The sequence below is a fragment of the Triturus cristatus genome, chromosome 5_2, assembly GCF_964204655.1.
Source record: "Triturus cristatus chromosome 5_2, aTriCri1.1, whole genome shotgun sequence".
Classification (NCBI taxonomy): domain Eukaryota; kingdom Metazoa; phylum Chordata; class Amphibia; order Caudata; family Salamandridae; genus Triturus; species Triturus cristatus.
The window spans coordinates 1119208089-1119230967 of record NC_140588.1 but is presented as its reverse complement, the minus strand read 5'-3'; the positions used below and the strand labels follow the sequence as shown (position 1 = coordinate 1119230967).

Here is a 22879-nt window from a genome sequence, read left to right as displayed (position 1 = left end):
CCACCCCCGTATGGACGGTGCATACCCCCACCCCCCTATGGACGGTGCGTACCCCCACCCCCGTATGGACGGTGCATACCTCCACCCCCGTATGGACGGTGCGGAACCCCAGCGCTATGCGCTGGGGGTCCGCACCGTCCGTACGGGGTGGGGGTCCGCACCATCCATACGGGGGTGGGGGTATGCACTGTCCAGACGGGGGGCTGGGTGTACGGCATGTACATAGGGGGGGTTGGGGGTACGGCGCGTACATACGGGGGGCTGGGGGTACGGCGCGTACATATGGGGGCTGGGGGTACTGCGCGTACATACGGGGGCTGGGGGTACTGCGCGTACATAGGGGGGTGTTCTGTGCGTATGCGGGCACATGTTCAGACGTGTACATGAGTGCTATAGACGCTAGCTCCGTACGGTGTTTTTTCCATACGGTTGTACATTCGGACGGACGGGACGGATCGTACTTGCGCGCTCGGACTTCAGTTTTCCGATTCGTACGTAAAACTGTCCGGGGACGTGTCGGAGACTTTTTCCGATGCGATTCGTATGTATTTTTTCACATCCGAATCGTACTTGCCAGTTTGTACGGGACTTGTACGATTCGTACGTAAAAAAATACGGATACGATTCGTACAGGGAATGTTTTTACCGGATCGGAATCGGCACCTATATGTGAGGGTTCTTCTACTGCTGTGACATGCCTTCCATTTACCGCAGGGGTAAATCCCCCTCATTTCCTTGAGGGTGCCTGCTGCATTGGATTTAACCCCCAAGTGGCTATGCACTAGGCAGTCTCTCAATGATCTTGCTTTTTTAAAGGTTATTGGAGGTGTTACAGGTATGCCAGACCCTATAACAATATCTGTATTAAGGATATGCCAAATTCTTTCAATATCATTCTGAGATCATTTGCATTATCTGAGAAAGTGGTTATCATCCTGAACTGTGTCACTTTAGCATCTCTATGTCCCTTTTCCTTTTCTTTCAATACATTTTCACGTGCAGACACACAGACACATTTCGGCTAATGCCTTTGTCAATGTCGTCAGGCGCATCAAAAGCAACAAGTTTAAATCTAACAGTACAATGAACATAGAAGTTGGCCATAGCGGTATGCCATTACAAAAAAAGCGCCATCTTGGTGTACTCTTAATATACTTCAACTTGATCGAGTCTATGATACAGTTAGACAAAATTGATATAGCCCTAATTGGGCAAAATAAATATTACTGATGAAATTCAATGACATACAACAATACAACAATGTTGTATTCAAGACATCATTCAAAATGCTGTGTGCTAATCATATTATTTATGGGCGCCAGATTGACATGTTATATACGTGAATTCATTCAATCACAAGGTGTAGACCTTCAAAGTATTACGTTCATAGTTAACCAACATGTATTTGGTAACTTGTGACACAATCATGCTATATATCGGCTGATATAGGTACTCCTATGGGTCTACACAAATCAACTAGTCACATTTATCTAGAATTTCATCACAAGTGCATCCTACGATTTCCTCATTGCAAATTAAGGAGAACTGTATGGCTAATCACTAGCCATCTACAAAGAAAATCCCATAAATGGACATTTAATAGTAAATCACACTCTAAATACATTTTCAGCTCCACCCCACTATTCATACCTAGCGGGGCTTTGGTTTGCACATCAATGCTGTACCTCAATTCCAGCCTGCAAAGTGTCAGAATTCTCTCACCCCACCTAACGTTCACTGGAACATGGTCATAACCATAGTATCGTAGGAGGTCCCTATTACTTTGGTGCATATTTTCAAAGTGTCTGACTGCTAGGCATGTAGTGTCTTTGTTGACTATGGCCCTCATTTGTTCTACAATACGAGTTTTGGTAGAATGGATGATGCTACCAATGAATCTCAGCCCACATGGGCACACAAGACAATAGACTGTATAGGCAGTGTTACAAGTCAGGAATTTAGTGATTGCCCTAGGTTTCTTCAGTCCTGGTACCTTGTAAGACAGGGCTCTACTAATGTTGGCACAGGCCTTGCATTTGCCACAGGGAAAGGAACCTTGTTGTTTCTTAAAAGTCACCCTCCTCCATGTTCTTTCATAGTGGCTATGCACTAAATGATCTCTCAAGGATCTGGCTTATCTAAAGTTGACCAAAGGGGCCGGAGATATATCCGGTCCATTGACTGCGTCTGTTTTCAGAGTACGCCAGTTTTTCTGTAGTATGTTTCTCAGTTCCCTGGCGTTTTCTAAAAAGGACGTGATCATTCTAAACGTTCCTGTCTCCTTTGTGTCTTTACATCTGTCTCTTAATAATTATTTTCTAGGGATGAAATTCACTTTTTTAAGAGTATGTGCTAACAGCTGTTTCCCATATCCTCTATGCTTTCTTGTGCCGCCATCTGGAAGTCACAATCCTTAGTGCTGTTTCTCTTCAATCTTAAAAACTCATCAAATTGAATACTGTTAATCAGCTTATGTGGGTGGCTGCTCGTGGCATGGAGGAGTGAATTTCCACCCGTTGGTTTTCTGTACCGTGTGGTACACAGTTTACCCTCTGATACAAACACTCTAAGATCTAGACCTACCGAAGTGAAGTGGAGTGGGTGTATGAAAGTTTTTATGGGGTGTGAATGGGTGCGTTAGAGATTCTGTGGATGATGTCATCTGTAAGCTTTTTATTTTAGTGTATTGCCAAGGTTTTACAACTAGCAGTCATGCTTGCAGAGCGGTGGAGAAAGGGGGCTGGGTTGCCGAACAGCTGTCAGGAAATCCGCTGCATGGGGCTTACAGGAGGTGCCCGGAGGGCTTCTTGGACCCCAAGGTCCCTTTGGAGCCAAGGGGACTTTATCCCCCAATTAGTAGTTCACCTTGAGGCACATTTGCAGAGTGGTGGAGAAAGGGTGTGTGGACTCTGTCAACTTCTCAGCAATCCTGCTATGTGGGACCTACTGGAGGTAACAGGAGGGGTAGTTGGCCCCCAAGGACATCCTTGGAGGCCAACTACCTCTCCTGTTACCTCCAGTAAGTCCCATACAGCAGGATTGCTGAGTTCTGCTAGCAGGCCACGGCCCCTTTCACCACCACTGTGCAAACGCGCCTCCTGGTATGCTCTTGGTTGGGGGATAAAGTCCCCTTCACTGGTGAATGTCCTTCGGGGCCAACTAGACCACCTGTTACCTCCAGTAGGCCCCTCACAGCAGTATTGCTGAGAGGTGATCGCAGGCCATGCCCCTTTCTTCAACACTCTGCAAATGTGCCTCCTGGTGCACTACTGGTTGAGGGATGAAGTCCCCTTGCCTCGTGAGTGTCCCCGGGGGCCAAAACAAAACTACTTACATACATACCTAAACACATATAGTAGAAAGACAAAAGACAGAAAAGATGGTCAATATATTTAATAATAAAAAACAGACATGATTCTGTTATTGAAGAAACCACAACAGCTCTATGCATTTTTTTGATTCAGAACTGCTCCAAAATCAAATTCCGAACCTTGCACTAGATTGAGCCAATAATGGTCAAACATGAACTCAGAAGCCGAAGCATCAGCAGCACATGTATGTGTAAGAGCGACAACACCCCATTCTACCAATGAATCACGCATCTCATGAATTGATCTAGCCAGTATAGATCGAGGTGGCTTTGGGATAAGAAATACAGATTGCTTCTCTTATCCAACGAGATAACCTAGAAAGAGAACATTTTCCCTCTATTTGCATTGCCAAAATTAACAAAAAGAAAGTCAATCTTTCTAAGCTCTGAATTTCGAGTCAAATAGAGTGCAATTGCTCTCACCACATACCGACTAGGGAAATACAGGGAGAACAATTCCCTGAGGCCTGTGAAACACCAAACTCACTGTAGTAATCACCTCAGGAGTCGGGTCCTTTTAGTAGGTTTATTACTGGTCATCACAGCAGAGGCAACATAAGACATCCACCTTCAACAATAAAACGTCTCTGCATACATTTGAAAAGCCTGGAATCCTCTGACTCCATCACCCAGCAACCCCCATGAACATTCCTAAACCCTGCCACGCAGGCTAACACTCTAAACCTACCCACAAGGCATAACATATCCCCCTTTCTCATTTTTTTTTAAAAAACGAAAAAAAAACATTACACACAATAATAAAACAACCCCAACTTTCACATCAACACTATGACAATGAATCACTCACGAAAACGCATGGGAATTCTGCGCGTCCTACTGCTCCTCCTCACCGTAGAACGAACATCACAAGTTCTACGACTAGCATCAGAAGAGTAAGGCTCACCATAGCTAACCTCCTGTCCTGTCCCACTCGTTTCCCTAGCTTTAACAATCTTACCTACATTCCACCAACTTCCCCCTTCAACCTTTACAGCATTCCTACCTAATTCTATAACACGGATGGGTAGTCCAAACTTACTCTCCCCTTTCTTGACGTGTATGGAGGATTTAATCCTAACAAGATCCCCCACATGCACTTCAACGAGCTTTGCGGAATTTTTCTTATCAAACCACCGCTTTTGCTTAACTTGAGCACAACCAACATTCCTTTTCACGATCTCCATTAGACTGTTCACATCATGCAACGACTTGATCCACTTATTCATCCAACCTGGTCGGAAACATGTATTAGCTTTACGTCCTCTCAATAGCTCAAAAGGAGAAATTCTAGTGGTAGAATGAGGAGTAGTCCTATAGAACCAAAGCATGCTATCTAAGGAACCCTGTATATTCACTCTCTCACTCTTAGCCCATCTGATACAATCACCCACCACTCTGTTCATGCGCTCCACTTGACCATTAGACTGTGGGTGATACAGAGAACTTTTCGTATGTTTAATGTTGGAAGACTTTAGAAATGATTCAAATTCTACACTAACAAATTGAGTGCCATTGTCTGTCACCAATGTCTCAGGAAACCCCTCCCGAATAAACACCTCTCTCAAAAACATAATCACCGTAGAGGAAGAAATATCTTTAACGACCTTAACCTCTGGCCATTTAGAAGCATAATCAATTAAAACCAGCACAAAACGTCCACCATTCTGCAAACCTTCTATCGGCCCCATGATGTCCAACCCCAACTTGCTCCAGGGAGCTGGTGGACAATCAACAGGCAGAAGTGGTGGAGTCTTTACTTTCAACCCTTTGTCCGCTTTACTGCATATGACACACCTGTCAACAACTTCTGTAACCTCCGCATCCATTGATGGCCACCAGAAACCATCTCGAACTCTACGTTTGGTGAGAGTCGAACCTAGATGACCCTCATGAGCTCTGAGAATGATGTCTTTTCTTACACCAAGAGGAGGAATAAGTCGTTCTCCTCGAACCAACACCCCCCCTTCAATGGAAATCTCAGACTGTACTTTCCAGTAAGGTTGTAAATAATGCACCAAAGTACTTTCTCTAGGCCAACCATTCATCACATAATGGTTCACTTGCTGAAGAACTTCGTCTTGAGCAATAGCTTCTAACCAACTTCCTTCGTCCCCAACAGCAATATCAACTGCAGCTATGAAACAATCATCCGAATCGTCTTCGTCCTCTCGGTATTCATCTGAACAGACCCCTTGATTTAAGCCTACAGGAAATCTAGACAAGAAATCCGCTCTCGTATTCTTTCCACCAGAAACATGGACCACATCGAATTGATACTGCATAAGTCTAGAAACCATTCTTACAATCCTTGGTGAACAACACTTGCTAGTACCAGCACTAAGAATATTCACCAAAGGTTTATGGTCGGTCCTCAAAGTGAAACGTCTTCCCCAGACATATGTACGAAACTTACTCACAGCCCAGAGACAAGACAACAACTCTTTCTCAATTACTGAATATTGCGTTTCCGCATCCCTTAAGACTCTGGATGCAAACGCAATAGTATTTTCACCACCTCGAGTATCTTGCGTAACCACACATCCCAAACCCACCTGACTTGCATCCACCGTGATGCAAGTAGAAAGGGAAGGATCATAAGGCTTAAGTGCCTCACTGTTCTTAAGTAGAACTTTCACAGTCTCCAAAGCTGCAGTGCACTCGTTTGACCAACCAAACATAACACCCTTCCTCAATAAATAGCTGATTGGCCTAACCACAGAGGCATAGTTTGGAATAAATTTAGAATAATATTCCAATAAACCCAACAGAGACTTAACACCCGTTTTATCCTTGGGAATAGGCGCATTGGTAATGGCATCCAACAAACCTTGCCTTGGTCGAATACCTTCGCCAGAAATGTGATGTCCCAAATACTCAACCTCATCACATAAAAATTTACACTTTTCAGGCTTTACTACAACGCCATATTCTCTGAACGTTTCAAAAACCTTCCTCAACAAGACATTGTGCGAACTAATGTCTCGGGAATGAACCAGCACATCATCTTGAAATACCAGCACCCCTTTGATTTCACCCAACATACTCTGCATCACACGTTGGAAAACCGATGCGGCAGAAGCCAAACCAAATGGCATCCGTTTATAGCGAAAAGTACCCAGAGGTGAAATAAATGATGTAAAATGACGAGACTCCTCCTCCAATTCGATCTGGTGGTAAGCATTTGCCAAGTCTAATTTAGAAAAATATCTTGAACCCCTGACGCATGCAAACAGATCATCAATTTTTGGCAGTGGATGCGGAGTGACTGATTGCATATCAGTAGTGAATGACAAATGATGAACACAGAAAGATGATCAAACAGTTTTGATAAAAAAAATGAAAAGAGCAGAAAAGTAACACCCAAAATACGAAGTTATTCACAACCTGGGTTTGTATGAAGATAACTGGAAAAATCTGCTTCAAAGAACAAGACAATGTGTATGTCAAGAAAAAAAAAAAGAGAGTCTGGGAGGAAAAAAAAAACAATTAAAAAAAAAATGTCTGTGTGCAGATCACAGGAAGAATCTGCTTCTTTTTATTTGAAACTAAAAAAAAATGACTGTGTGCAGATCACAGGAGTAATCTGCTGATTTTGTAGACAACATCACAGAATCAATGAATATATGTAAGTGTGTGTGGATCACAGAAGCAATCCACTAAAGAAACGATATTCATTAGCTGTAACACTGTACACTCGAGTGCAGCGTGTAGGAGGTTAATCACCCGTGTGGTGATTGTTGCTAGGTAACGAGAACAGCAGGACTGACAGATAGCTTGGACGTGTTGCCGGTTCGCGCTTGCGTAGTAAGAGTAGATCAGAACTACCTTCGCGCATGCGCAGCAAAAACGAGAAATAATCTCCAAAACGTCCGGAACAGACACAGAGTCAAAAAGAAGATACACCGCGGTACGACAACAGCGGAAAGTAGATCGATCTTCCTCTGGTCGGGTAAGTTCGTGTTTTCACGAAAAACGGTTGCCAGTCTGTATTTTAAACGAAATTAGACACCCTTACCTTGTAGCCACGTAAGGGTGTTTGTTTTTTGAGAAGCGGTGAATCGCTGGTTGTCTCGAGGCGTAGAAACCACTCGCACCCAGCTCAAATTGGTTGTCTTTCTTTAGTTTGTTCAAACGAGGCTGAAACACTCGCGTAGGTTCGAAGGAACAGCTGTGAAGACCGGAAATCGTCGCCAATCAAATTGTAGTAATCACCTCAGGAGTCGGGTCCTTTTAGTAGGTTTATTACTGGTCATCACAGCAGAGGCAACATAAGACATCCACCTTCAACAATAAAACGTCTCTGCATACATTTGAAAAGCCTGGAATCCTCTGACTCCATCACCCAGCAACCCCCATGAACATTCCTAAACCCTGCCACGCAGGCTAACACTCTAAACCTACCCACAAGGCATAACACTCACCTTAGGGATACATCTCAAAACAATAAACAATACAATCTTAAACATCTTAAGGTACTGGAGTTTACGACACAAAGATGAAAGCTCATCCAGTCTTCTGGCAATAACAAAGGCATCTAAAAAGCCTTAATTCAGGGACAAAAAAGTATGAGACTTCTGACAGAGGTTCAAAAGGAGGGACTTGTAAAGCTGTCAACGTCAAAAGAAGGTCTCAAAGGGGAAAAGCATATTTTACCTTTGGTCTCAACAGTTCAAAACCTTTATTGCAGCCCATTGAACTCTTAGAGTAGCCGAAGGTCAACCTTTGTCAAAACTCTATTGTAAGAACTGGAAAACAGAGAACAGGAGAAAAAGAATTAACTTTACACAACTTAGAAATAGCGGCCCAGTGATGAGAGTAGGTCTCTCTAGTGGACTTCCTGAAAGACTGAATGGACTATGATATGCCTTGAGATAAACGTAGCCTTCTAAACCCTTCCCTCTCAAGTTGCAAGCCACTAACCTCAACCTCTGGAGACACAGAAGAGATAATATAAGAAAAGTCAGAATCAGATTTGGAGAGAGAGGAACAAACCAAACTTGGGCTATTAACATATTCGTTTGCAGGGGAAACTTATGTCTCTGAGACCAAAACAGATTAACCAAAATAACCTAAAAATGCCTCAGCTGCAGTGGTTTTAAAGGGGGTCTTTGTATTGAGGTCAGAGTGACTAATTTAGCATGCTGCAGATACTGAGGTGTTTATATAAAGAAGTGAATTTTTCAACATGCCATGAGATGAAAGTCCCAGATATTGTATGTAGGTATTGTAACGGTACAGACACGTATACGTTGTGAGATTGTGTACTGACCATTGACTTAATTTTGCTTTAACTACATTTGTGACAATGGTTTCATCTTGTGTCTGTCTGACTATGCCCTGCAGCTGCAATCTCAGGCAGGTACAGGTTACTTGCACACACAGGTTGTTTATGTTTCTCACTTCACTGAGCAAGAGAGATAAGCAGCTGGAACATATGGTATGGGATACGTACAGTGCCCAAGTGTGAGAATCTGAACAATTCTGCCTGAGCTCTCATCAGAGCCTGGCTAGCTCCTTTGAGTGACCTCGATGCAGAGAAGTGTAGCCAAGACCTACAGTGAAGATGAAGGTAGGGGGAACTTCTAGAAACCTCTGGACGCTTTGACAGGAACTCTCCTGAAGTGTGGACGCTTAGCCCAGGGCCTTTTGTACTCAGTTGAGATCTCCTGCCTGAGACTGTCAACAGGTTCCCCAGTTGTGCTGGCAATGATGAGGCTAAACAGACAGCCTGTTAAGTACTCCAATTTCTAATTACTTATTCTTGTGTACATACATTAACCTTTCAAATACATTTATTTATTTGTGTTATTGCCATTTTGATATATGGGAGCTTGCTGCAATAAATATTCCGCTTTTCTTGGAAAATCTGTGTTGCAGTTCATGATGTATTGTGGTATCCCCCACCTTCACAGGAATCCTGGGGACTACAATATGTAACTCAAGAGCCAGAGCTTTGGACATGTCTGATCCTCCAGCCCACTCCACTAAATTAAGAGGAAGCTAGAGGTCTACCCCTCCTAAAACTTGAATGTATTGAGGGCTTTGGACGTGTCAAGTCCCCCAACCATACCCCCACATTTAGAGCGAGCTTTTTGCATGTTTTATTCCCCAGTTTTATTCACCTATTTTACGAGCTTGGGATGTGCACCATATGACACTTGAATGGAATGAGACCTTATGAGACATCTGGTGTACTAATTCCACCACTTCATTGGAAGGCAATAAGGCTACAACATGATGACATCCCTGGAAATGCGTCTCTCTCCCAGCCCATGTAGCACATGAATTCTGATGATGCAAACTTTAGGCATGTAGGTGAACACCATTTAGAGGAGAATTGTTGGACTACAATACGATGAGAGCTCTGAATATACCTGTGTCCCCCAGTTCTACCTGGTTGGGACAACAGCTGAGGGACTGCAACATACAGCATGCAAATCCCAATCATGTGAACTTAGGAGAATCTGCTGCAGGGGTGGTCTGGGGACTTCCACACATGCTAACTGAAAGGTCATGATACGAGCTCTGGAGATATGCTGGCCGTCAAACCTCCCCTCTCTTTAGAGGAGGACTGGAGGTGGAGAAAGTGACATAGGAATAACACAAATAAAAGCAGTAGGCGAATGCACTCATTCACTGAAAAGAATGTTGTGATATCATGTTATTTTCTTTTCATTTCACTCATCCGCAAACCTTTCTCTATACAGGTGACGTTAAAGGAGACACTCTGATTGCAATGTCTTTTGGTCCCTTACCCTATTACGTTCTACCTGCATGTGAACATTTTACTGAGATCATATTTTCTTGCCAGAATAATAAGTCCATTCAAGAGTTAGAGAAATGGCTGAAGAATGACCCTGATGCTGTGGACTGGAGTGACATTGCTAAGCTTGTTTGCAAGCTTGAGTGCAAGAGGTAAGGCATCTACTCTCCAACTTTGTTTTCCTTTTTAGAATCGCATAGAAGAATATGTTTTACAGCCTTTATGAAGGTATAAAGTGCTGCCAGGGTTTAAAATAATCCAAAAGATGGAACTCTTTTATCTCCCCTTACCAGGATACTATTATCCCATGCCATTTCCCATTGGAATTTAACTTGTAGATTTTGTTTTCCAGCCACCCCGAGCTGGTGTTAAGAATAACCTTTCATTGCAAAATTGCAATCCCCCATTATGCCTACATCAGAAATACTAACGTGGCCACACATGCATATTTCTCCTGCTCTTTCTGAACAGATACTACGGCAAACATGCAGTAAGCATGTTGATTATTTTTCCCTGAACATAATTCATTTCATACTAGAAAGCATGGAGTTTGGGAGCTCCTCTTTCAAATTCAACAGTTAGGACATTTCCCCCCACCCTTCAAAGCATGTTCACCAGGGCTTTGTGATCAGAGGAAAAATGAACTCTATCCCCAAGTAGAACATTTGCAAATGCTCAGATGACCAGGTACAGGCAAGATACTTCCTTGACAAAACTGAGTAGTTCTTTTGTCAGACTCACACCAAGCTCTTGGATAACCACACTGCTCTAACCTCACTCGCCGACCATCATGTTGCTGCAGAATGGTCATTTAGCAACCTTTACCAGTATCAATCCCCACTATACATTGAGGGCAGATTTATCAAATATTCATGCAACACAATACGGCAAGGCACCTTCCTGTGCTGCGTGAAAGGCAGCGGCAGGAATGGGTTGCATTTAACATTATACAACATTATACAGCACATTCCATTCCTGGCCCACAAACGGCTGCCTGGCTGCAATGCAGGAACCCTTGAATCACAGGACCAGGGTGCCTGAGTTATAGGCAGGATTATGTTTGTGCTGGAAGGGACATCTTCCTGCACAAAAACAATCTCTAAGACTCAATCTTCTTTCTGCAGCATACGTAGAAATGTGAAAAAAATATGGAAAATAGGCATATTTCTCTGTTGAGGTGCAGCATTTTGAAGCATTCGAGGTGTACCAATAATGGTAAATCTGGGAATGACCCAAAATAAATAGGGCGGAGGCATGGAAACATCCATCGTTCACCAATGGAATGCTTCCCTGGGGCAGGAAAATGCAAGGCACCAATTTGTGCTGCCTTGAGTTACTTTACATTTACTAAACCATGCAGGGCCACACAAGGTCACCTTACATGGCTTTCTAAATGTCGTTCTAGGTTTTGCATCACTCTTGTGCCCCCTTGCATGGTGCAAGGGCTACGCAAAACCATGATAAATATGTCCCCAAATGCCCATCATGAAATGTTTCTGATTGGGCGCATGCACAATTTCATCCTTAAGGAGCTTGGATGCTTCATTTGCTCAGCTACCCAAATGAATCTGACATTTTCTTCTGAGCAATGATCTTAAGAGCTCTGCTTTAGAATAATGAGTAACATTTTTTCTTCGAATTCTGGGCCTGATAAGGATGTCAGTTCTTTGGACACATGGTCATGGGTCTCTGAAATTACATTGACATGACATAGTTTGAGTTTCAAACCATTTTTGGAAATAATATAATCTAAAATGTATAATTGATCAAATTGAAATTTGTCAAGTTTAATTGCAATACTTTCTCAGAAAATGCTTGCGGTAAGATTTTAGATTTTTGTTGGGCTGTGTCTTATCCTTCCCAAACACCTGTATGTTGTACTGAAAAGCAATAGTAACATCAATTCTAAAGTAGTTACCAACACAAAATCATTAATCTTCTTAGTCTAGACTTTGTAAATTACTTCCAGACAGTCACACAATAGAAGAATTAGGTGTGCCGCAATGGGCCATCAACTGGCAGGGTGAGGGATGGAGTTAAGCACAGCCCCTCTTACACCTGAATAGGTTGTATCCTGTCTCCACACAAAAGGCTTAACAACCCTGCATTGTCACTGCAGCCAGCTTTGAACCAGGGCAGAGAAATCAGGAAATTCTATGCACTTCAAAGAAGAATGCAGGGGAAGGAGCGCTTGAAGGAACTCTTATCATTTCAGAAAATTGCAGGCATGCGACATGGGGTTTATGAATGACTAAATCTCCATTCTGATTTAATACCACTGTGTCTTGCCTGAGTGTATGCTTGTACTATCTTTTTGTTCAGAGAAATTACCAGCTTGCTCTGCCGCGTCGCGCCCCACCTTCCACGGGTCGTAGCTTCCCAGAATGAGCATTCTTACCTTGGATCTCCAGGGCCCAAAAGGCTGAAAGGGCTATTTGGCCCCCATTCCTTAAATACAAAAAAGAAAGGAAGCAGGTAACTCACCGAAGGCCACGTCCCCTTTCTCCACTTCTCTGCAAACACGCCTCCTGGCATGCTCTTGTTTAGTGGATGAAGTACCCTTTGACCCTGAGGGTCCTTAGGGGACAACCAGGGCACCTGTTACCTCCAGTGAGCCCCACACAGTGGTATTGCTGTGAGGTAGTTGTAGGCCATGCCCCTTTCCCCCCCACTCTGCAAATGTGCCCCTCTGTGCACTGCTGGTGGGGAGATGCGATCCCCTTGCATCCTGAAGGCCTCAGGACTAAAGTGGACTTCAACCCCCAAGCAGCAGGGACCAGGAGGCACATTTGCAGAGTGGTGGAGAAAGGAGGCTTGGCCTCTGACCACTTCTCAGCAATACAGCTGTATATGACTTACTGGAGGTAACAGGAGGGCTAGTTAGACCTCAAGGAACCTCAAGAGGCAAGGGGACTTCCTCCCCCAAATAGTAGTGTGCCAGGAGGTGCGTTTGCAGAGTGGTAGAGAAAGAGGTTGTAGACTCCTGTTGTGTGGGACTTACTGGAGTTAATAGGCAGGGTATTTGGCTCCCAAGGATGTCCTTGGGGACCAACTACCCCTCATGTTACATTCAATAAGTCCTATACATTGGGATTGCTACGAGGTCTACAGACGCCATGCCCCCTTTCTTCACCACTCTGCAAATGCGCCTCCTAGAGCACTACTGGTTAGGGTATGAAGTCTACTTTACCTCTGAGAGACCTTGGGGGCCAAGTAGCCCTCCTGGTACCTCCTGTAAGCCCTACGCAATGTAATTCCTGAGAGCTGGTCTGAGGTCCAGCCCCCTTTCTCTACCACTCTGCAAACGTGACTGCTAGTTAAAAAAACCTTTGAAATTCACAAAAAAACAAAGGTAACAGGGACATTATAGTAAGGAATTAACATTTAAAAAACTTTAGAAATTCACTGACAAAAACACAGGTTTCAGGCACTTTATAGTTAGGAATTAACATTTAAAAAACCTTTAGAAATGTCGGACAACCACACAGGTTACAGGAACGTTATAGTTAGGCTGACAGTTCTCTTATACAAAACCTGTGAAATTCACGCCCCGCAATGCACTGCTAATGACATCATATATTACATCACTCATGACATGGTCAGTGACTTCACTGAAGACATCTCAAATGACATCACTGATGTGGTGTCTGAGAGCTGTGGCTTGTTAGTGCTGTGCTGAGGACTGCCAATCATGGGTTTTTGATGTTGAGCCATTTTGCTGGGTCTAAGGGTGGTGGCCTTGCACATCTTGGCCAGTAAGACAAATGTTCCGGTCAGGGCATATGACTCATTATCCTCTGTGAGAAGGGTCAGATAGTCACCATCATTTCCTCCTCCTCTACTTCTTGCGCAGTACTTGCAGCTGAAATTGCTGCTTGCAAGAGTTGTGGATTCTCCCCTTCGATTGCCTTTCACAGACCACTGGTGGAAGGTCCATTCTCCTCATCGTCCTCATCACCTGGAACACAGAGGTGGCAACAGGATAAGTAATTGACCCAGTATATGATGTGGTGCAACACAAGGGTGGATTCTACTGTACTTTGCTTCAACCGATGATGCACAAGTGACCTTGTTTGGGTACACCTAAACTTGACAGCTGACACCATAGCACTGAGATGTGGAATGGAGATGTACAATACACAAGTAAACTCACCAGCTCCAGCCACAGCTTTGTGTTGCTTTGCGATCCCCCTGTTGTAAACTGCTGAACCTGCCACTTATAGGTGTAGCTGAAGAAGCGGTCCATGATCTAGCTGCTTTAGAGGGAAGTGACACCATACTTAATGATCTGCATGACTGAAAGAGTATGTAATTAACTTATTACACACCCACTACAGATGCTATGAAGAAGGGGATTTGGATATTTAGAAGGATATTGGAATCCTGACGGACAGAAGTGAATGGGTGCTGCAGCCAGGATGCCTTGCATATTGTCTGTAGCATTGATGGTATCCCACCAGCAGCCATAATGAGATATATATGGCCATATTTAAGTCCACAGCATGATAGCAATGAGTTAACATGAATGTCATTGACATCAACCATTGATAAGCTATTCCTGGCCAGTGTGCCGCATGTGCACCTCCTAAACTTCACATGTGGGCCGCTGGTCACCAGCAGCAGGTGCCAGCTGTTACCTCCACACAGCACTGACATCAACGAGATAACACATTAATAGACAAACGTGTATGAGAAAGTAACTGATATTTGAAGAAAGGGGAAAATTATGGTGAACGCCTCCGCCTACCTTTATTGTTAGGCTTATAATGCCTCATGAGTATGATGTTGTCTGTTGACAAATCTAAAGGAGTGTACATCATCATGCAGACCACTTTTACATTTGCACATCAGATCACATAATTGCATTGGAGAGTTAATTTGTGATATGTCCAATAGTCAGATACATATCTTGGCACATTTGTGCTCCCCTCCCCATTAAGTCACAACGCCCATTTAGATCTGGGAGATAAACACCATTGTGATGTTCAATCTTTGTGTTTCTTCTGTTCCTATTATACATGTACGATATCATATATGTGGGAATACGGTAGGGGAGGAGGTAAACTGAAACGCATATTGTGGTGAAGGGTAGAAGCTTGGATGTTTGCTGCCTACAATGGATTTGCGTTGTGCAGCCACCTGATAGATATGTTGGACTTCCTCTACATCCATCTTAGCAGCCCATGCACCTCTTTCAAAACAGCACAACCTCACTGGCATCAGTGCAACCCTCATTCATACCAATTTCCATACATTTTGATCCCTGGGATTTTCAAGGAGAGTTTCCAGATCTTTGACTTACAATCTAGTTGTGGCTACTCCACTTCATATGACTCAATATAGTCTCCTATGTCCATACTGCATTCACTTGCCATACATTTAGTGTCATCCTTTGACTAGCCTCCATGTTGTGACATAGTATGTGTTAAAACGCCATATCTGTCCATATTGTGATTAGGGACAACAGGGATGATGAACACATACAAAATACTGCGGACATGCAATCCACATTCAATGAGCATGAGCATTCAGGTACATGAATCTTGAGTTTACTTACCAGGGTCCCGCATCTGCCCAGTGTGTGGTCCCTGACCAGTTATCACATCCAAACATTGTAGCAGATGTCACGGTGGGGCCTGGAATCGTGTACAACTTCATTGAACCTACAAAGAAATGTGGCTCTGCCAGTTAACATTCCAGTCGCCAAATGTGATCCACTCGATTTCAGAGTTCAGTTCATAGTTCTGGCCCTGTTGATGGAATATATCGAATGGGCCCAGTTCACAAAGGTAAACTGAGATGAATATCTAACTTTACAATTTTCTATATTCACTAAGGGCATTTACTTCTACGAAAGTCATAAGGTTAGGATTTCATCTCAGTTTACCTTTGTAAATCGGGCCCTATAGGTCCCTCTGTTGTCTGCTGACAATGAAGGCTTTTAGACCCTCTCCTGACCAGTTTTACTTGCCAGTTTGTGAGGGTGGAATGCCTTGCTCTGGATGATGTCATTTCCTCCGAGCAGATACAGGGGCCTCTTCTACAGTGGATGACTGGACTGTGGCTGAATGTGTCAATGAAGGAGAACAGAGAAGTCAGCAAAGCAAAAATGTACACGTGCAACTTGTCAGACTTTTCTTCACTGCATCTACATGCTAATAGTAATGCTAAGTGCAGCCGCGGCTGGTGCAGGCAAGAGCAGTGGGGCGGTGGGGGCCATGCTGGGGTGGGAGAGGTGCTATCCAGATGACGGAATGGGGAACATCTATTTAAAATTAAAAAGAGAAACAAAAACCTCTCACCCTGTGCTCAGCAATGTGGTGAGCGCAAGGTTAGTAGTTTGGATTGTTCTTTTTATAATTTTTTGCCCTATTACGTTGTCTGTTTATTTTCCCCTGTCCCACCCCCACACTCCCCGCTCTAACCTGCAGTGTCTGGATAAGTGTAAGGGGCACTTTGTCTATTGCTATTTAGCAGTGTTAGGTATATAGATTCCCAAGTGCTCAAATTCTGGCCAGAATGTGGACGTAAAGATACGAGTCATAAATTACTTTTGTGAATACAATAAGTCGTCAGTGACTTCTGTGAATGCCAAGAGTTGTGGTTAGACTTGTGTCCCAGATTACCTTTGTGAGTTGGCCCCTATGTATTTAGCCACACCCACTGCAATGCGTTTCGGTCAACAGAGTGACCTTCTCATCCAGCGCTCTGTCATTTAATGCTGTGTAAAAAACCCAACTCTGCTCGTCTGCTCTTCCGAGATGCATTTGACTAAACTTAAACAACTAAAACAATTCAGAATGATTAAAAACATATCATCAATTCTAACAATTCATATTAAAGCTACATTTAAATCAAACATATTTATTTCTCTTCATTAATTTTCCATCGAATGGTTGAATCTTTTGCTTAAATACATTTGTTTTACATAAATCATTCTTGTATTTTGTGTATAGGTACACCCTTAATCAATCATTATGGTCAACATTTTCATTATTTACTGCAAAAATGCAGATTGTAAAATCACAGAGAACATACTATATTAAAACAAATTATTACCTGTTAATCAATCCCGACCATAGCAACATCTGTTTAATTCATTTAGAAAACCTGAGGTGTGATATAATTAGATCCATCATGCAATGACCTTTGAATATCTGCCTAAATGCTGGGCAAATTACTATATACAGCCTCACTCAGATATTAGTTCCATATATAAATATATATATATATGATTAATGCCTTGAAGGGCGGAAACGTGTTGGTGAAGCATTACATATGCAATGAATATTGAATATCGGATGTCTTAGAGAGCAGCATCCCTTGTATTCAGCCCCCCCGACACATGCACCCGTTGTTGAGCTGACAACAAGGATCTCATTGTGAAAACACATATCTATATATATCATCTTTTTTTTTATGTATGTAAGTCTGTAGTTAGAATAGGACATCTGCCAATAAACCATATAGGGACCATTGGAGTGCTCCTATTGACCATAATGCCTTAATCGCTAACTGAGTCTAGTAAAAGCAGACTCCATGCATCTTGTACATCTCAACAAAACAGTCCCAAAAGGCCAATCTCCCAGGGATAAGTGGTCAAAAATTATTCCTGAAATTGTCCATAACAACTTGTGAGCCCAGGAGCTTTAGGCATTTCTCTAATTCTGCAATATTTACAGCTTTGAAGATCATTTGTAACAAGATACAACTAGATCTGAGCCATCGTAGTTCCCAGTGGCTTGTCCCCAAGTGTGGCTGGTTGAACAGTCAGTGCCCTGGGGCACACAGTAACCTTTGTAAAGTGCAGAGAATGACGTCCAGGGATACTGCTGTAGAGGCAGCTTTTCAACAGAACTACACATTTCCTATCAAGGAGAGGAGACAAGGCATGGGATGAACTTACTCAGGCTAGCCCTCTCTAGCAGAATCCCCCAGTTTTCATTCATGTCCCCTTCTAATTGTGATCTGAAATGGATCACTAAACCCTAATGTGTGAGTCAGTCGTTTCCAGCTAGGAAAATGGGGTTAGTAAATTACACACTTTTGAGCATTAGCAAACACTGCAAGGTTGCAAACCACAGGATTTACGAATGCTAAAGTATTTATTAATATTATTATTATTATTTTTATTATTCGATCAATAGCATTATCATACACAGATATCATAAAAACGCAACACATATAAGATGAATTTAGCAGCATAACATCAGGCACAGTATCAAAGGTATAGCGAGAAGTATCACTTATCAAAGATTAAAATAGAATAAAAAACAATTTAAAATATGTGGAATCCGATAAGAAGCAAAAATGTAGCTTACACCACTACACTTACGTCAGGGGCCTCACTATAATTTCCCCCACTTCAGTGAGCATGGGTCGTGTTATCACCTTAGACCTCAACCACCAAGCATATAAAAGATATCTAGATAAAGTAAAAACGAGCCATTTGGTTGTGTCAGAGCTAAATACACGCAAGGCTTCTGAAGGACGGGAAAATTACAACATCCGGCATGCCGGAACCATCCAACGGCAGAGTGCCAAATCTGAACTGTATATAAAGTGCACATGCGTACATCCTCCACATACCTTTAAATCTAAAACAACTTTTGACATTCAAAAAATGTGTAGATAAAGTGCCTAGTGACCTAGATTCAGTGCAATCCGAATTAATAAAATTCCAGTACATTATTTTCAACTGGAGAATCATTTTTTCGTTATGGAATGTGGATCATCCCACAACATACCCAACCTCATTTTAAAGAGCCACCCCTTAACTTTCCCAAACCAGCGAGAAAGACCTGACTTCTTTTGGAGAGATAGTAATTCTTCCACAGCATCTTTCACTGGTACTTGAGGATTGCAGATCCAGAGTCTCACCCAGTACATAAGCGCCCTGAGAACAGCACAATGGGAGATCGATCTAAGCCCAAGGTTGAGTTGAATGGCAATAGGGGGGTGCTCTTGGGAATATTAAGGAGAGCTCTTAAAATGTATTTTCAGCACTTCTAATTGTTTGAGATCCTTAAGACCCGAAGGTTCTGCCCCTTAGACTGCTGCGCCCAAGCCTTTTGCCCTGTGTACTTCTAACATGGGGAAATAGGGCGACACATTGTGCGTTTGGCTCTTTTCACTAATGCACAATCTACGTGTTGGAGTGTCAGAGTACTTTTCAAGATTTGAGGGGACCATGCCAGGTGATCACTAATTCTAATATAAAAGTAAAAGCAAAAGATAGTAAAAGGCTCTGACCTGCTCCAAGGGTTGGCCTTCCAACAGCACTTTCCCCTTGCCAGTTTTATAGGGGTTGAAAACCATATACTTGGCTTTCATACAATTAATTTTCAAGCCCAGGGATTCACAAGCATTTAAACATTTGCTTAAAACATTCTGGATGCCCAGAGGGGCTTAAATATGAATAACGTATCATTGGCAAACAAAAGTGAAGGGATTTGCTTGCCTCCCAATTCCGGTGGGTCACCTCCACAATCATATAACTTATTTATCAGCTCATTCATAAATATGTTTGATATGTCAGGAGCCTAAGATGGTAAAATTCACGACCTCGATATTGTGTAATTTTCCTCGCATTTGTAGCTTCGCAATATTTGTGGGAGTGAGTTTAGAATATTAAAGCTGAGCCTCCATAGTTCATTCACTTTTTGTCCTCAGACTCAGAAGAGTAAGCCGAGCTTCTACAAACCAATGCACCTTCCCCAATGTATGATGGGCTGAATTGGAATAGAAAATCTCATCCCTCAGGAATGTTTTTAAAACATTTTAGAATCGTATATAACAATATGTTTTTTACTATTTTATTTTTGCTTGCTGAGTTTGCTGCCAAATTTGTAAATAATTATGATTAAGTTATTAATTAATTAGTTTAAATGTTATATTTTAAATAAATGACTTTCTCTAAAACCAAGTACCCCATGTTGTATTCTGTGGTGGGCAGAAGTGAAAATGTTTGACAGTTGAACAGACTGACAGATTAAGACTGAAAAACAACCACAATGTTTAAACATGTGTTACAAAAAAGTTGCTAGTCAATACATTTTAATCATGTGAAATATCTTACTTTTTAGTGAAACCTGGATGGAGAAGCAAAGCGTGTTACGAAGAAAAATCAAAACGTTTCTGAAATGCGATGTCATGAGCAGTAACCCCTTTTCTCCCATCATCCAGCCTCAGGCAGACTGTCTGATCCTGGCACACTGTTTGGGGTTCATCGTCACAGACAAGAAGACCTTCTGCGAATCTCTGAAAAATGTCTCATCGCTCTTAAAAATAGGGGGACACCTAATAATGAGTGAGAGCCTCAATACAACGTTTCTCTTGCTTGGTAATTTTAAGTTTCACTACGTCTGCATAGATGAGGGTTTTCTGAAGAACGCGCTCATCGATGCTGGCTGTGACATAGAGGAGCGTTACGTGTATCATCGGCACAAGGAGGCTTTGTACGATAAAACAGATTATCAGGATGTTGTTGTTTTAAAAGCACGCAAACAAAGAGATATTTAGGTTCTCATTTAGAATATGGCGGATGAGATTGTCCATCAGAAATTTAGCGGATGTCCAGTCTGCTATTTTTATATGAGATACATTACTCCTCGCCATACATTATAAAGATATTGCAAGTCAGCGAGGAGTTTCTTGTTCACATAGAGGAACAAGGTTGAAGGCTGAGCTCCCTGTGTAAGGTGATAGATCTCCAGGCTGACTTCTAATATCCTTCTCATGTACAGCAGAGGGTACTTTATCCCATCTAATACTTGGTCCCATCATCACCTCTCCCACACACCACTTCAATCATTGGGGCACAGCTTTCTTTCATGAACGAGAGAGCAGGTGTGCAACAATGGACAATAAAAATAAAATTGCTTGTGCAAAATTCAACACATCAAAAATATTATTTGATTAAAAATCAGTTTGATGAAAGCCGCAATAGCCCTCAATTTGTAGAAGGTAGCGTTAAGACTCTAACTTTGCTTTAATTTCAATAAATTTCTATATTTCCCTAAAGACTGAAAAAGGAAAAAGTTGACATAAAAAGTAAGGAAAGAAAGGCAACGTTTCATTTTAAATGGCTGCATTACATATGCTCCATGACGTCACCTGCCTTTCCCCGGCTGCTGGCTCTGACAGCAGGCATTATGACATCAGAACTCAACTGCGTGTCACAACTCGACTGATAGAAAGAACTTGGAGATGGAGTTTTATACTGGGATGGCAAAAACCTATATATTACAAATCATAGCAGACAGGATATCAGTTGAAGTTTGACAGAGTATCCCATTTGCTAAACTCTTAAAGGAGTCTGGAAAAGAAATGTAATATGAAAGCAAGCACGACCCTACCTTACTAGAGGAGCTTAATAACATAAGACCAACATGTAAGGAAGAGACAGAGTGAAGAAAGACATACTTAGGAAAGAATGCCGAGGCGTGTGATTATGGGGAGTGAGAAAGACCTATCAGGACTGCTGGATGCTGAAGGATGTCCAGCCACACACTGGAGGACAATCATTGCGATTAGGATCCCACAGCGACTGAAAAATATTACAAATCTCCACGCTGGAATGTCCCACTGCATACATTGAAGACTGCCTACAGGGATTCATGCAGGACTGGGTGGAGGGGGCAACACCGATCTTGGATATAAAAATAAAAAATTCCATAGATAGCTTCACCATGGCAAGGTGCCTGAGGATGAGGGATGGACAAACACATGTTATGAAACATACAAAGATATACCTGAGCCACACCTATTAGATATATAGCGCGACTCTGTGGCAAGAGGTACCCTCCTCTACTAGAGAAGCCTTAACAAAATCCATTGCAACATGGGCAAAGATGCTACATGATGTCAATCCAATTGGCTAGTTTCCCTACTCTCAATATCCTCATCATGCGCAACAGGGAGTACTTTATTCCTCATAATACATGGCTAATCCATAACCCCTCCCACAAAGTGTTTATATCAATCCTTGGTATTCTTCTCTTTCATTTCAAGTGAGATAGAATGTTTGAAATAATGAGGTGTGTTGGGTAAAATATCCGGTACGAAATTGAACAGACAAAAATGCAGTTAGATATTTGAATCAGTGTAATACAAGTCCAATCAAAAATAAACCTGCCACTCGGGATGTGTAGAAACATGCAGACAGATTGTATGTGTCTCTCGTATAATTTCCTAAAATATAAAAACTAAAAAACGTTGCCACAAATATCTCCTTCCTGCCTATTGCAAATCATTCAGAAAAACAAAACAGAAGAAGAAAAAGGCAGGTTTCACTTTCACTTTTAGAACTGTAGCTTTGACTATGTGTAATGTCCTTGCTTCCCCCTGGCTGCTGGCTCTGGCAGCAGGCACTGTGAATGCAGAACTCAACTGTAATACGTTATTACAGATGAGCAGCTACTTCACTGTCCTGGTCGACAGTCCAAACCCTTCAACAGGTCACCAAGCAGGTGGATGTCATTCCAGCGAGGATAAGCTCTCACAATCTCCGAATGCTGTTCTCACTATTCACAAGCTCTGTCTGGAGATCGAAGCTCAGCATCGCCAGACTTTGCGACATTGGTCTCGCTGGAATGGCCCCTCCTAGCGGCGGTGATTCGCCAGCGGAGCCTCTTTCACTGACGCCGAGTGCCAGAGTGCAGGTGATTGTGCTGCTGACAGAGAAGGGTGGCAGTGGAGGCCTCTGCCACGCCTGCTTTCCTCCAGTGGTCTCCTGACTGAGGGAA

At 42.6% G+C, this 22879-nt stretch overlaps 1 protein-coding gene across 2 annotated transcripts in view; it reads left to right on the top strand.

The window, feature by feature from the left end:
- LOC146829850 (nicotinamide N-methyltransferase-like) overlaps nucleotides 1–22383 on the top strand; it is a 198481-nt gene extending 176098 nt beyond the window's left edge. For both annotated transcript variants that reach the window (XM_085608521.1, XM_085608520.1), the window contains 2 exons: nucleotides 10078–10285; nucleotides 20219–22383. In XM_085608521.1, the coding sequence (XP_085464647.1) occupies nucleotides 10078–10285; nucleotides 20219–20654 (644 nt within the window). In that variant the 3' untranslated portion in view covers nucleotides 20655–22383. The remainder of the gene's footprint in view (nucleotides 1–10077; nucleotides 10286–20218) is intronic.
- The last annotated feature ends 496 nt before the right edge of the window (nucleotides 22384–22879 follow it).